The sequence below is a fragment of the Acipenser ruthenus genome, chromosome 4 (genome assembly GCF_902713425.1).
Source record: "Acipenser ruthenus chromosome 4, fAciRut3.2 maternal haplotype, whole genome shotgun sequence".
Classification (NCBI taxonomy): domain Eukaryota; kingdom Metazoa; phylum Chordata; class Actinopteri; order Acipenseriformes; family Acipenseridae; genus Acipenser; species Acipenser ruthenus.
The window spans coordinates 56,827,971-56,843,055 of NC_081192.1; the positions used below are offsets into that span (position 1 = coordinate 56,827,971).

General features: G+C 42.8%; 1 protein-coding gene across 4 annotated transcripts in view; it reads left to right on the plus strand.

Moving 5' to 3' along the window:
• Nucleotides 1-1,784: 1,784 nt before the first annotated feature.
• The window catches only part of nsmce2 (NSE2 (MMS21) homolog, SMC5-SMC6 complex SUMO ligase), a 66,455-nt gene continuing 53,154 nt past the window's right edge, over nt 1,785-15,085 (plus strand). The window contains exons 1-3 of one of the 4 annotated variants that reach the window (XM_059022587.1): nt 1,802-1,895; nt 2,315-2,408; nt 5,049-5,200. In XM_059022587.1, the coding sequence (XP_058878570.1) occupies nt 5,071-5,200 (130 nt within the window). In that variant the 5' untranslated portion in view covers nt 1,802-1,895; nt 2,315-2,408; nt 5,049-5,070. Of the gene's footprint in view, nt 1,896-2,314; nt 2,409-2,451; nt 3,015-5,048; nt 5,201-15,085 lie in introns of those variants that run through there. The other 3 variants (XM_033999178.3, XM_059022588.1, XM_059022589.1) reach the window with 3 other exon arrangements.

Here is a 15,085-nt window from a genome sequence, read left to right on the forward strand (position 1 = left end):
TCTGTATTCATGAGATACACCCTTTTTTTCGGCTTCTCTTGGCTCCTATCGATCGTTTTTCTTGTTTTTTAGATCCAACAGCAGCTAATTTTAATCCACTTGCTGCTTCCTAGACCCTACTGTTGCAGTAGAGACACTCATTGAAAATGAAGACAATGAGTTACAAGAGGTGCTGAAGAAAGCTGAAGAATACATTGCGGATTCAGCCCAAACTCTTTCTGACAATGACAGTAGCACAGAATCAACTTCACCTGCTGAACTTGGATCACAAAGTTGTCCCTCACCAAAAAGAGCTAGATTCCATTTCTTTTCAAAAGCACCACAGAAGTTACCGGTTTCAGGAGCTGCTCCTTTAGTCAGGCATGAAATCAAGAAGTACAAGCACATTGTGTCAGAGCTCTGCAGCAATGATCTAAATGGAGTTACACTTTGGAAATCACAAAGTCCTGTTACTTTTCTAGTCCTAATGCCGTATGCACTTGATTTACTTGCCATGCCAGCCTCTCAAGCATTTGCTGAAATAGTGTTCAGCATTACTGGTGATCTTTCACAGGGAAAAAGAAACAGAGCCAGAGTTCACCTGGAAAGATGTGCATTTTTAAAAACGAACACTTAAAGTTTCTATTTTGTATAATTTAGATTTTATCTTGATTTTAAATATCAAAGCTCATAACCTCTACCATCCACGTTTACTTTACTTTAAGTGTGTACTCCAGTTATCTAAGGAGTTGCCTTTCTATAACAAATCCTTAACTTTTTGTAGGGAGGACATTTTTTTAACCTTAAATACAGTATCTTAATAGCTCCATTGTGGAGATTTCCAACTCTATATAATTCATGACAAATATGCTGTATTTTTTGTTTTTCCAGCTTTAAATGTTTTGCAACTTACAAGGGCTCTAAATATGGTCTGAAATATGACGATTATTCAGACACATTTAAAAGAATAAATATATCAAATAAATATTTAAAATGAATAAGTGTATGAGTTGTTTTCTTTAAACTGTTCATATTGCTTCTGCCTAATTTACTTGCTCTTTAAATTGTTTTGGTGTGTATTTTAATAGATAAGGATTTTTTTCAAAAATTAATGTCATTACACTGATATGTTGCACAAACCAGTGGTTTCACAGACCCTGATTAGCAAAAATCCTGGACAACCTAATGTTGATCTTTAGGTGTTAGTCTAGGACTATTGCTAATCAGAGTCTGTGAAACGATCTTGGACTACTCAATGTTAATTTAGGTAGGGTAGTCTAAGATTAGAGCTTATCTGTGTCTGTGAAACCATCTTAAAAAGTATATATGGACTAAAACATGACTAAGTCCCTGGCAATAGACTAACTGAATTTATATTTAAGGTATGCTGTTTTGTTAATAGATCATTATTTTTTTGTAAATAGATGAGTTTGCATTGTAATATTTACTTTTTGTTACTTTCACCTCTCATACACTGCTAACTGTACCACAGTAAAAACTGTAGCTGTGAAAACTGTCATACGTACGGTCCATACTGTATTTCTGCGCATGCGCTAAATAAGTTACTGTTCTCAGAAATCTTAATAATGACGTTAAGTCATTTGCCAAACATACCGTTTCATTACAGACATATTAGTGAAAGTAACTTCAAAAGTTTGAGACATTGCAATAACGTATCGCAAATCCACAAAACAGCAAAATTTGACAAGACTCAGTTGACTCTCCCATAGAATATTTTCACTGGAGAACTCAAATCCCATAATTCTCTGTGCGGCAAGCCGCGCTTTCCTGTCTCTTGCATTTTGGGATTTGTAGTTCAAATTAGTTTGCTTTGCACAAAGGGAAAGAAAAGACTCCAACTTCCATAAAGCATAAACACGGAAACGCAGTTGTTACAGTACTAGCCTGTTTGACCGGTAAGTTTCAACACTATGTTTTTCAAATTTGTGATAGCTTAGCATATTTAAATTAAATTAAATGTTCTTACATTTAAATATGTTTTAGTTAAACGCAGCAATTGTGCAGCAGCGGAACTAATATGCACCATGTGAAAATATCCCCGCTGTTCAGTTTATGATATTTTTTACGTAAATTAGAATTGTTGATTCAGAAATAAGAATAGTGATTTCACATATTTTCACAGCGTACGTTAACTGAAGATCTATGGGGAAAACAGTCAAATAACGTTCCGAAATATATAACGTGTGTGTGTGTTTTTTTTTTTTTTTAAGGCTTGTTTGTGCCATTGTTGGGTCAACATAATACAGGTACCAGTTGGATGTTTATCTTTGCTAGTTGCCATACTATCTCAATGTTTGTATTCCCTTCCTTACAGAATCCAGGGTTCCATCAGATATCTGAAAATATCATATCTCGGAGGGAGTCGTTATTACTTATTGTACTAGGTGCATCCGTCTGTCTACACCAAAGTACGGTACTATAAAAAGAAAATCTGAAAATAATTGCAAAACAAAGCACTGTAACAATATTTGGCAATTGCAAAACTGCTTCCAAAAACAGTTTTACTGTGCTTATTCAGTCCATGCAAAAGTAATTCGACTGTATATATATAACACACACACACACACACACACACACAGTAGAGTCAAGTATCCGAACCAACTGTGACCGATACTTGTAAGCATAATCGATTTGTATGGATAATCGAACAGGTATTTATAAATGTATAGAATAAAGTTAACATACACAAATACTTAGAACACAAGTACCTACTGATGATGATATATAGCTAGTAACCTATTCTATCACATTAAGCATACAAAATTACAAAAGCTTTACAAATCATTAAATTAATGCAATTTCAAAACTTAACACCTACAGTTAAGGTAATTAAATGCTGTAATTAAACGTACCATGTACCGAACTTTGAAAACCACAGAATACAATTCAGTACGTTTATTTTGGGTCATTGGATAACGAGAAAACAGGTTAAGGTGATGGACTGTCTGTGTCTGCTGCGGCGCTGCCTGTGTTCTGTGTGATTCGAGTTGTTTCAAAAAGCAACTAGCTATTTTGTGAGTTCCATTATGTGCATTAATTTTTAAGTTGTACATACAAAAAAGTGAAAAGTACCTAAAAAAAAAACGATCGTCATTTATTTAGCTATTATCGCAAATCTGTTACTCCGTCACCCGTTCAACACAAGGAAATGACACGGTGGTTGAGGTGAAACATTTAATTTTATAACTTATTTCAAATTTATCATTAACTCCTTAATAATACAACGCACTCGGAGTGAACATTGTACATTCAACAACGAGTGAAACAATAAATACTTATTTTGCCAACTGTACCGAACACAAAGCCATTGTGTTTATTGTGCAATGAATGTGTGTCAGTAGTTCAGGAATACAGTATGAAAAGGCATTTTGAAATCAAACAAGGAGCTTTTAGAAATACGTATCCAGACGGCACCGTAGTTAGAAGCTCAAAAGTAGAAGCGCTGATCTCTTCTTAACAGTTTTACTATTAATATGTCACATACATTTTAAAATGTTTGTAATGATGTACCGTCATTCTCAGACTGTTCTATTATTAAAGTATTATTCATATTGTAAAATGTGTAAGTCTTGTTCAATATATGAACATTAAGTTATGTAATGTTTATTATTGCTAATGTGCAGAGTAAAATACTCTGGCCTGCCTACTGCTAACTTTTTTCCAGTCTGGCCCCCTTAAATTTTGAAAAAAAAAACTAGTTGAGGAGCCCTGCTCTAACTAAGGCAACTCTATCTGTCCAGGGTATACGACAAACACATGCAAGCAGTTTCACAGCAAGTACAGCATAAACCAGTCTGCATTGTTGCAGATGAAACTACAGATGGGAGAGAAGTGTTCTGAACATTGTATTTAATTTGTAATTTTATGAAAAATGTAAAACCTATTTATTTATTTATTTATTTATTTATTTTTATATCTACAACTGAATCCATTTTGTAGGAGGTGAATTTAAAATGTGTATTAATCAGCTTCCATTTGTACCGTTCAGTTTGTAGCAGTATGTGTAAATGTCACATGCCAGAGGTCCATCAGTTATTTTAGGGTATTATGATAGGATCAACTGTATAGTATTTGGTGTTACTTAAGAACTTAGTTATAATGCTCCTAAAGCCCCGTTCACATTGGCATGCTCTACCTGGGTCAGAACCTACGCGGGTGAGGACCTGGTGTCATGCGGGTCAGATACGTGATTTCACACTGCTTTAGATAAAGCAGAATTGACTTGGGTGACAGACGCAGGTGCACGATATGCGTATCAATGCCCTGGAACAGCTTGTTACGGACGCTTCCATCCAAGCTTCCCTGGATTGAACCATCGGCTCAAATGTTGATTAGAGCAAATGTTTCTTCATCCCTGCTGCAGTCTGGCTCATGCTGTGTCTCATTCAACAAAAATGTAGCTAAACAGAAATGTTCCTTGCAGAAGTGAAACCTTCACGCAGACTTGGCTGTTTGTTATTGCGTCGGCTCACGAACGACCATCAAGCATTTTGTCTCGCTCAACCCGGGTCAAAGCGTGTCAACCCACCTGGGTTAACCCAGGTATGTGGTTTCACACTACGTAGGATTGTGATCCAGGTAGCCAGGACCCGGGTCCGAGTGCAAGTGTGAAAGGGGCTTAAGCAAGAGACAGCTCATATAGGTCTCCATTTTAATGTGCTCTGTACAAATCGCTAATCTCCACTTCTTCCAAGCTTCTAAAAATCCAATTGCTGATTTTAACTGTCATCTGGTATTAATATTACTGTCTTGTTATTCCTTGTATTTTTCTAAACGTATAACATTTATAAAAATAGCAAACCAATACCAACATAGCATGTAAAACTACAGAATAATATGATTTAACAAAGACCAATAAATTGTATTACAAAATCACCACAGCTTGAAATATTTTATTTAATGGGGAGTATCCAACCCCTGCAGTTCTTTAAATTAGTATCTCTTCTGAGCTTTTTGTTCAAGAACAACATATTTTGAATACCGAAATGCAATAATAATACAAAACAACTTAATAGTTCCACCAATTTTGTTTTCTTTTGTACTTTCAGGGTTTCTCCTCCTGTCAGAGGTATGTCAGGCATGGTGGTTTCTTTTAGTGCTGTAAACTCATCTTTGTCATCTCTGAAAATGTGCCAGACCTATATCAGTACAGGGATGGAAATAGTGACCAACGTGGCCCTTGACTTGACAGAAACAGAAGGTAGGTGACACAGACTTCATTCACGTTTACAAGTCACTATTATGGCCTAGGCATACCTGTGATGGAAACAAAGGAATTACAGACCTTTTAATATCGCCTCTGTGAGTATAAGCTGTTCCTTCATTTTGCTTCCCGTGTAACGTGATGCAAACCCAACGCTCGCTTTTGGTTGGTTTAAGCCCTGGACACACTGCCCGATGCGATCAGTTGGGCAGTGTGTTATACTTTGCGATGCGATTTCACAGGATTGGCCGATCAATTGCAAAGTTTAAACATGTTTTAATATTTTGTTATGTGATTCCCTTGCATAATAAAATATTAAACATGTTTAAACTTTGCAATATTATAAATAGGGCTTCTGTTTTTCAGGTTTAATTAATTGTATTTTTCGGTGCTTATTTTGAGCTATTTTCGATGATTTTATGTAAATCGTTTTTTTTCGGGGCTTTCGTTTTTGATATTCTGTATGAAATTAGCGTTTTCGGTTAGTTTTTCAAAATGCTTGAACGTTTTTTTTTCTGTCAAAATATGTATAATAGTAACTCGACAGTACTTGCACACTTAAGTTGTACCTTCTTTCCTTTGCTGTCTTCCACAACTAAATCCCTATGGTCACAGGCACATTCTTCTGGGGTTTTTGTGTGTAGGCATTTTTGTACATTTCGCCACAATTACATTTTAAATCCTCCGTATCTTAAATGTAATACAGCTTTAAATCCTGCTAGCAAGCCTTCATCCTGATTGTAATCTCGTTTTAAATCTCGCAAGCGGAGTCTCCAATAGGAATGTAGGAATGTGCTATCACTAAGTAGTTGGGGCTGGTTTAAAGTATTCAGAACGAATCAATGATGCCCAGCAGCACTGGGAAATGTATTTATTATTATTTTTGTAGTAGGTTTTATTTTTTAATGAGAAAAGGGTAAAGTCACCATGACTTGATTAACCATTTCCACAGTTTTTCCGGTGTTTTCCGGTGTTTATTGGTTAGGGGTTTCGCTGTCGCTTGTCACTCTCGTAATTTGCGAATGTTTTTTGAAAGTGACGACAAAAAAAAAAGTGGAATCGTCACTAGTGATGATCGTTTCTGTTTGTACTATAAAAAAAAAAAATCCCTTTTGTTAAAGTCACACACAACGTCTCTTTCTTCAAAAGAAGGGACCGCTAAACCATAGAGTTACTGCTGCTGATCAGATCAGCGCCTCTGCCTCATCGATTCATTGGCTCTGCAACGTTCTCATCCCGTGGTAGGCGACGTAAATGCAGTCAGCCATTCAGCGCCTCAGTTTCATGTTGCGCAAATATAACCTCGTATCCCTGTTACACCCGACCATTACTTCTGGAAGAATAAGTAATCAGCTTCGGCAGTGACTGTTGAAATGTAGGTTATTATAGCTGTGCTTAAAAATACTGTGTGCAGAAGATTTGTGAAACGAAAACGCATCATTAACTAAGAAAAAAAAAAGCCTACGGTAATGTTATAAAATATGTGAAATGTGTCTTTTCTATGTGTGTTTTGGGGTTTTTATAATATATTTTATATTTGTTATATATATTTGTTTAGGACGCGCGTTGCGTTGGCCTTTGGCCAGGCGCGCATTGCAGCCTCGGTCTTGCCTCTGGCTAGACCGCGTGTGTGTGGAGCCTGCTCTGCAGCCTCTATATATTAATCCACTGCGGTGTGTTCCATACCTACCGCGTGGTAGCTGTACGGCCTGCCCTTACAGTCACTAAGCACTATATAGTGTTGCTGCAGCGTCCCACAAAAAAAAATAAAATAAATAAATAAATAATCCCTTTTTTCACCATTAGGAAGACGACCACCAAACACATACTCCCTTAAGCACCTAGGTAAGTATTAATCAGCATCAGACACTGTACCAGCACTAGCGTCTCCGCTCTGCGGGTTAGCTGATGCTTAGGCGTCTTGTGCTAGCGTGTCAATGCTTGGTACTCGCACTCCGCGTGGTGTCAGCGCCTCGGCGCTTGGTGCAGCTCTTCCGCGCTTGGGGCTCGACGCTTCGGCGCTCGACGCTTTGGTGCTCGACGCTCGGTGCTCGACGCTTCGGTGCTCGTTGCTTGGTGCTCGACGCACTTTCGGCGTTCGTTGAGCCACGCTCGACGGAGATGTCGGGTTTTCATCGTTGTGTGACCTGTCAGGCAAAGCTGCCTGCCAGCAATCCGCACAATGATTGTGTGACGTGTCTGGGACCAGAGCATGCCGCATCCGCGTTGGCGGATAGGGCTTTTTGTCATCTCTGTGCTGGCTTCCAGGCATGCACCCTCCGCCAAAGGGCGAAGAAAGCAGTGGGTGGGCACTCTTCTTCCTCGGGATCATCCCACACCATTTCTGCCCCGCCGTCGTCTACGGCGACGCCGCCAGGGTGGCTACAGCTCTCCAGGAGCCCGTCCTCCCAGCTAACAGCTGGTCAGAGGTCCCCCACCAGACGCGCTCGGGAACGCAGCCCCTCCCCTCGTAGGGTACGCCCCCGTCGGGAGTCTAGGTCGCACTCCAGATCTCCTCGATGGAGAGGACGCTCTCGCTCCCCTCGTCGGGACAGGCGATACAGAGACAGGTCGGGGGTGGCGGAGCTAACCTCCAAAATGTCTCAATTTATGGAGGTTATGATGGGGCAGCAGTCCATCCTCATGTCCCTAGCAAACGTGGTGCCCCCAGTCCCAGAACAACCGACTGGGCCCATTGCTAGCCAGCCAGTGGCCCCTCCACAACCTGCACTGGTCGTCGCCCTTCCAGTGCAACCTCAAAGGGAGTGGGATATCGATGCAGTTTCCAGAGACGCATCTGACATCCTAGAAGGGGAGAGTATAGAGGCTGAGGTAGCCTCCCAGCACTCTGAGCAGGACATCGAGCTCCAGGTGCTGGATACCGATGACCCGACGTTGTCTGTGGTGGAGAGAGCAACCCGCCACTTGGGCATCGAGTGGCCTATGGCGGAACTACCACGGCGATCCTTGTTTGAGTCGCCTTCAGCCCGGCCTCATCAGTCCAGGATGCTCCCGGCATTCCCAGACTTTATTAAGGAGGTGCAGTCCACCTGGGGGGCTCCAGCCTCTGCCCTGCGACTTCTCGCAAGGCCTCGGCCTTTAACATGCAAGGGGCAAGTGAAGCTGGGTTTGCGTCCTTTCCACCGGTGGACGCTGCGTTCGTCGCTTTGGTGAAGACGCCAACATTATCGGGGCTGACAAAAGATCCTGCATGCCCCAATAAGCAATGCAGGACCACAGAGGTACACCCGAAAAAGGGGTACGCTGCGGCCACAGAGGCGGTCAAACTGTCAAATGTGGCCAGCTTGCTGACAGTCTACCAAGCGGCACTCATTAGAGACCTGCCTGAGTGCCCTTCTGCGGTCCTCAGAAGCGAGTTGGGAACGGTCAGTCAGCTGCTGGTGAAGCTGGCCCAGCTTAACGTGCGGGCTCAAGGCAGGAGCATTGCGTCTCTGGTGGTGGCCAGAAAGCAGCTCTGGCCCTCGAAAACGAGAGTGCAGGGACCTGACAAGGCCCCGTTGCTGGATGCCCCAATTACACCGGGACACACATTTGGTCCGACGGTGGAGGAGATGCTGCAACGCTCCGCCATGGCGCGGGAGGCGTCGCAGCAAATGGCGAAAATGTGGCCAAATAAGCCGTTCCAGCCGAAGCGGCCTCAGGAACATCAGTGGTGCAGGACACCGCCACAGCAGCAGGCACAACCACGGGGTAGTAAGACCTCCCCTTCAGGTCCATCAGCGCCTCGGGGCTCTGGCCAGGCCCTTCGCAAACAAGCGCAGTCAAGACAGCCCTGAAAACTCCAGGCAGCTGTTAACCCACCCCTACATTGTCCCACAGCTCCAGTTCTGGCAACAATGCACCAACTATATTCACCAGGTACACCCTTCAGTTCCAGTTAAAACCTCCCCCCTTCCGGGGAGTGGTGGTAACTGCAGTGAAAGACTCAGTTCTGAATGTGAAAATACAGGCATAGCTCAGGAAGCGTGCCATTCAACAAGTAGACCCTGCTCTGATCGACCAGGGGTTCTATTCCAAATACTTCCTGGTGCCCAAAAAGGACGGCGGGCTCCACCCTATTTTAGATCTGCGAGTACTGAACAAATACCTGTGGATCTTAGCTTTCAGGATGCTTACGCACAGGCACATCATCCAGTCAGTCCGACACGGCGACTGGTTCACCACCATGGACCTGACAGATGCATACTTTCACGTTCCCATCTGCCCAGGTCACAGGAAGTATCTGCGTTTCGCATTTCAGAGCAGGGTATACGAGTTTTGTGTCCTTCCATTCGGCCTGTCACTAGCTCCTCGAACCTTTTCGAAATGTATGGATGCCATTCTAGCTCCCTTGCGGGCTCAAGGCGTCCGACTGCTGAACTATCTGGACGACTGGCTCGTCTGCGCGCAGTCGAAGGAGCAGTTGGCACAGCATACAGTGATGGTTACAGACCATCTTCAGCGGCTAGGTCTGAAGGTCAATTCAGAAAAGAGCCGCCTCATGCCGAGCCAACAGACCGAATTCTTGGGTCTGCATCTGGTCTCAGTGTGCATGGAAGCGACCCTGTCGACACAAAGAGTTGCCTCGATGGAACGGTTTCTCTCCCTATTCAGGTTGAGAGAAACAGTCAGCATGGAGCTGTGTTAGCGCATGCTGGGGTTGATGGCTGCCGCCTTGCAAGCCCTTCCCTTGGGCTTATTATACCAGAGACCTCTGCAGGCCTGGTTCAATGCCTTCGCGTTGCATCCACGGAGAGACAAACACCGCAGGTTGATGGTATCCCGAACCTGCTGGGAAGCGCTGCGCTGGTGGAAAGTTCCGTCGAACATCCGCCAGGGTGTACGCTTGGGTCCCATCTTCCGAAGGGAGGTTATCACGACCAACGCTTCCAACCAAGGTTGGGGAGCAGTCTGGAACGGCTCAGGGACCCGCGGAGTGTGGTCAGGACCATGGAGGTCAGCCCACATCAATGCTCTGGAACTCTGGGCGGTGGACCTCGCCCTTCGGCACTTCTTGCCAGTGCTTCTAGGCAAGCACATGTTAGTGCGGTCAGACAACACCACGGTTGTGGCGTATATCAACCGCCAGGGCGGCCTACGATGCCCTTGCCTTCACCGGATGGTAACACGGATGTTGCTATGGGCACAACCGCATTTGACCTCTCTGCGTGCGGTTCACCTACCGGGCAGAGTCAATTATGCAGCGGATCTCCTATCCAGAGGAGGTCCTGTTGCGGGGGAATGGCGTCTCCACCCTCAGGTGGTAGAGCTTCTCGAGAGACCACGCACTGCTCCCTATGGTTCTCGGTGAGGGACCTCGACAGCCCCCTAGGAGTCGATGCACTGGCTCACGAATGGCCACCAGGGCTCCTATATGCGTTTCCGCCGATTCCGATGCTCCCCGCCTTCTTAGAGAAGGTCAGGGTAGAGCAAGCGACAGTGATCCTGATTGCTCCTCGGTGGCCTCGGAGGATATGGTTTCCGAGCCTGGTGCAGTTGCTGCACGGTCACCCGAGGGAGCTTCCCCTGCGAGCGGCCCTATTGTCCCAGGCCCAAGGAGGGCTTTGGCACCCGAACCCCAAGCTCATGCAGCTATGGGCTTGGCCCCTGAACGGGAACGCCTGTCAGCCTTAGGGCTCTCGATGGCGGTGATTTCGACCATTCAGAGTGCTAGAGCGCCCTCTACTAGGTCGCAGTACACGTACAAGTGGCAGTTGTTTCAAGATTGGTGTCTGGCGGAGGGCCATGACCCAATATCCTGCCCTATGGCAGTGATATTACAGTTTCTACAGAAACTGTTAGATGAAGGGAAATCTCCCTCTACACTTAGTGTATTTAGCCGCCATATCGGCATGCCATATACACATTGACGGTTTATCACCAGGTTGCCATTTTCTGACATCACAGTTCCTGAAAGGCGCAAGACGTTTGCGGCCTCCAAGGATGACCAGTTTACCGTCATGGAGCCTTGACGTGGTGTTAGAAGCCCTTACCAAGGCACCGTCGAGCCTCTCCACAGCATGGATATGAAGCTCGTGTCTATAAAAACTGCGTTTTTGCTGTCGGTGGTATCAGCCAAACACGTGAGCGAGTTACATGCACTGTCAGTTTATTCATCATGTACTCGTTTCGTAGGAGACGGTTCTAAGGTCTCCATGCACCCAAATCCAGCCTTTTTACCCAAGGTCATATCCCCGTTTCATATGAACCAACCAGTCGAGTTGATGGCGTTCCATCCTCCTCCTTTTTCTTCCCCAGAGGAAGAACGGTTACACATGCTCTGCCCCATGTGGGCATTGAGATGTTATATTGACCGTACAACGACTGTGATGCAAACGGAACAGTTGTTCATATGCCATGGTTCTAGGACTTTGGGTCAGCCGTTGTCTAAACAACGCCTTTCCCATTGGATAGTGGATGCTATTAAATTAGCTTATGAATCTGCAGGCCTTCCGCCACCAGGGCAGTTGAAGGCGCATTCCACTAGGGGTATGGCGACATCCTGGGCCCTCTTTAGAGGGGTGCCGGTGTCTGACATTTGCGCGGCAGCCAGTTGGGCTACACCGCATACTTTCATGAGGTTTTACCGGTTGAACGTACTGGATTCCTCTGCTCCACTATTTGGAGCATCATATAGAGTGGTTGACAATATGGTGTTCACTATTCCACCTTAGGACAGGTGTCATTGCGAGCATAGACGCTGAGGCGCAGCTCTGCATATGCATAGATGTATTACCTACGCAGTTGTGTTATGACGTAAGTCTGTCCTACTGCCGAGAATCCTCCCTCGCGACGGCTTGGGTACACTGTTCCCATACCTTGATGGTTATTTTCGACTTGAAAGGGAACGATAGGTTGTGGATGCAACCCCGGTTCCCTGAAAGAGAAAATAACCATCAAGCCGCGAGGTCACTCTGGAAGCCTTCACGGCCTGAAGAGCAAAAGAGGAAGAGAGTCTTCCTCTATAAAGCTCAGCCAATCACTACTGCCTGACGGCAATGTCCCATACCTTGATGGTTATTTTCTCTTTCAGGGAACCGGGGTTGCATCCGCAACCTATCGTTATCATATTATCAACAACACCAACGTGTGTTGTAAAAATAAAGCAACAATTGTTTTGAAAACTGTCCAAAATATTTACTTGGTGGCTAAGAATGAAAAATGTCAAGATAAAAATGCCATTTTTTATATGGAAATTGTCAAAATAAAAGAGGAAGCTGGAAGAATGTGCCAGTCAGGACAACGGCATTTAAATACTACTACTATTAAACTATATCTGTTGGTAATGTGGTTTCTTCTAGCAGTTTTCAAACTGGGGTACACGTACCCCTGGGGGTACTCGAGAATAATTCTGAAATGGCAGACAACGCATTTTATTTAGTACCACTTGCCAATCTATTGCAAACTTTTGTCATGTAATCAACGTTTAATCGCTAACACCAGACTGATGTGCTGTGACAGAGCGTTCAGTGCACACACGGCTAATGTACATACTAAATATGTACATTTTAAATAAGCCCTGTTGTTTAAATGTAATATAAACAGTTGGGCGGTTACTGCAGTCTGTCTGGGATACAAAAAAAGACATTTTAAAAAACTAAACGCCTACTCATTTTATTTCCTGTGTGCGTTCATGCCTGCAAGTCGATATTTATTTGTTTCAATGACCCGATTAAAGTTTATTGTAACTTAAGTACTATTGGTTCATTTCAAAATGCAGAATGTATGGCCAATCAGAAACCGCAGTATTGTTATGCGGTCTAGTTTGACATGCCGTTACGTCTGGTGTGAGAGTAGTAAGCGTTTTTAGCTTTCAATTCAGTGAAAAAATGTGGATTGTTTGCTCAATACTAGTACATTACTAGCAAAGGGCGATCATGACGAAATACCATCAAAGATTAAAAACGCCAAAAATGTCTTGCGACTAAAGCTCTCTCCAATTTCCCTGCCATCATCAGTGATTTGTGTGGTAACAAGCAGGGACATCCATCACACTGATAACTAGGTAAGCGTTTTATTATTCTTTTTTAATTAGCATCAGTACTGTACGTTTTAGTCACCAATAATTTAAAAATGCCAGTAATATGTTTTCGTATTGAGGTCAGCTGTAGAGATGTGCGGATAGTGAACTTTTCTTTGCCTTCTTTTCTATAACTTTATCATCAGTATAAATACATGATTGCGGTAAACTTGTGCGCGCGAATTAAAAAACAAAACTGTTAGCCAATACTGTAAAATGTCGCAGAAGAAAATCCACTCGAACAACAAGTTGTAGAAAATGAAGACTTGGATTCGGAACACCAGAAAAAAAAAGAACAAACAAAGCTCACAAGCGTCAGATAACAGAAAAAGAAAACAAGCAGCAAAGTTTCAGCCTTATTGGAAAACTCTGTTTCCATGGGTTGTATATAATATTCTAACACTGTGTTTTTTTTCTTTTTATTGTAAAAAGACATACATGGTATAAGTAATTCATAATGCATTCTGTGTCTGTGTAGCTTTTCAGGGCAAATAAATCTGGTTCTTGAGTTTTAATGTTCTAAAACTTTACAGCTGTAAATTACCAATTTATTTAAACTGTAGAGCATTATTAAAATGGTTTAATTAAATAATTGTTTTGGTCAATACAGTAATTTAAGGTATAAAATAAAAACAGGACTTAACACCCTTGAAGACTTGAGCTGTGTGCCAGTAGTGACTACTGAATATCTGGAGTGACTAATGTTTTTAGAAAGTATTAGTCACTAGTGACTACAAAAATCTAGAACCCAGGGGAAACCCTGTTATTGGCTATCCATTGATTTCATTTTTTTTGTATCGGGGGTGTTTTATCAGGTTTTAGCGGTTAAAACCGAAAATCAGAAGCCATAATTATAAACTATTTATGTATCTGCTTTGCTTGTTTTGTTTTCTCACAATTTACAGGATCAGAACCACTGTTTATTTTTTGTTATCAAAAAAAGATATTCATAATATAGTGTAAAATTACTTTGTCCAGAACTGTCGACAGATAAATACACGTAAAAACAATTAAAATTGCACTGATACAGTTCTTAAATTGGTGACTAATAAAAAAAATAACTGAGCGTTTGTGTAATTCATAAATTTATTAGCTGCAGAGTGATTGAAGTTCTGCGCTGGAGATGACCTCATAATCGAATAGAAAAAAAACATGATAAAAATAGCCAAAAAATAACCAAACCACCAAAGACATTTACCCAATAGATGCTTTCAAAAGCCACATTTGGCTGGAAAACTGCCAGTTTGGCACCACTGATCAAGGGGAGTAGCCCAAAAATACAAAGTTCAAAGTACAAATAAAACATGTATTTGTATAAGCAGCAGTGTGAAGTAGTGGTTAGGGCTCTGGACTCTTGACCAGAGGGTCGTGGGTTCAATCCCAGGTGGGGGAAACTGCTGCTGTACCCTTGAGCAAGGTACTTTACCTAGATTGCTCCAGTAAAAACCCAACTGTATAAATGGGTAATTGTATGTAAAAATAATGTGATATCCTGTAACAATTGTAAGTCGCCCTGGATAAGGGTGTCTGCTAAGAAATAAATAATAATAATAATTTGTTTTAGAAAAATCTATATTTTAATTGGCGTAGTGGTACTTTAAGATGCAGGATTACACCACTGTATGTAAGGTTGGTGGCACCGCCAGCATATTTGACTTCAGTCTTGCATAAACAACATACCGCAATGTTTGATGCTATACAGCCATCCGTTTTAGATTTTTTTTATTAGTAAATGATTCCACACATAGGACTTTGCTTTGCAGAATTTAAGCAGCTCAAAATCTCTGTGTGTGCTTCTGCCATATTTTCTTTTGTGTTAGCACTGCTCGCATTACGAGTTCTCATGGGAAGTGATTCTCGCG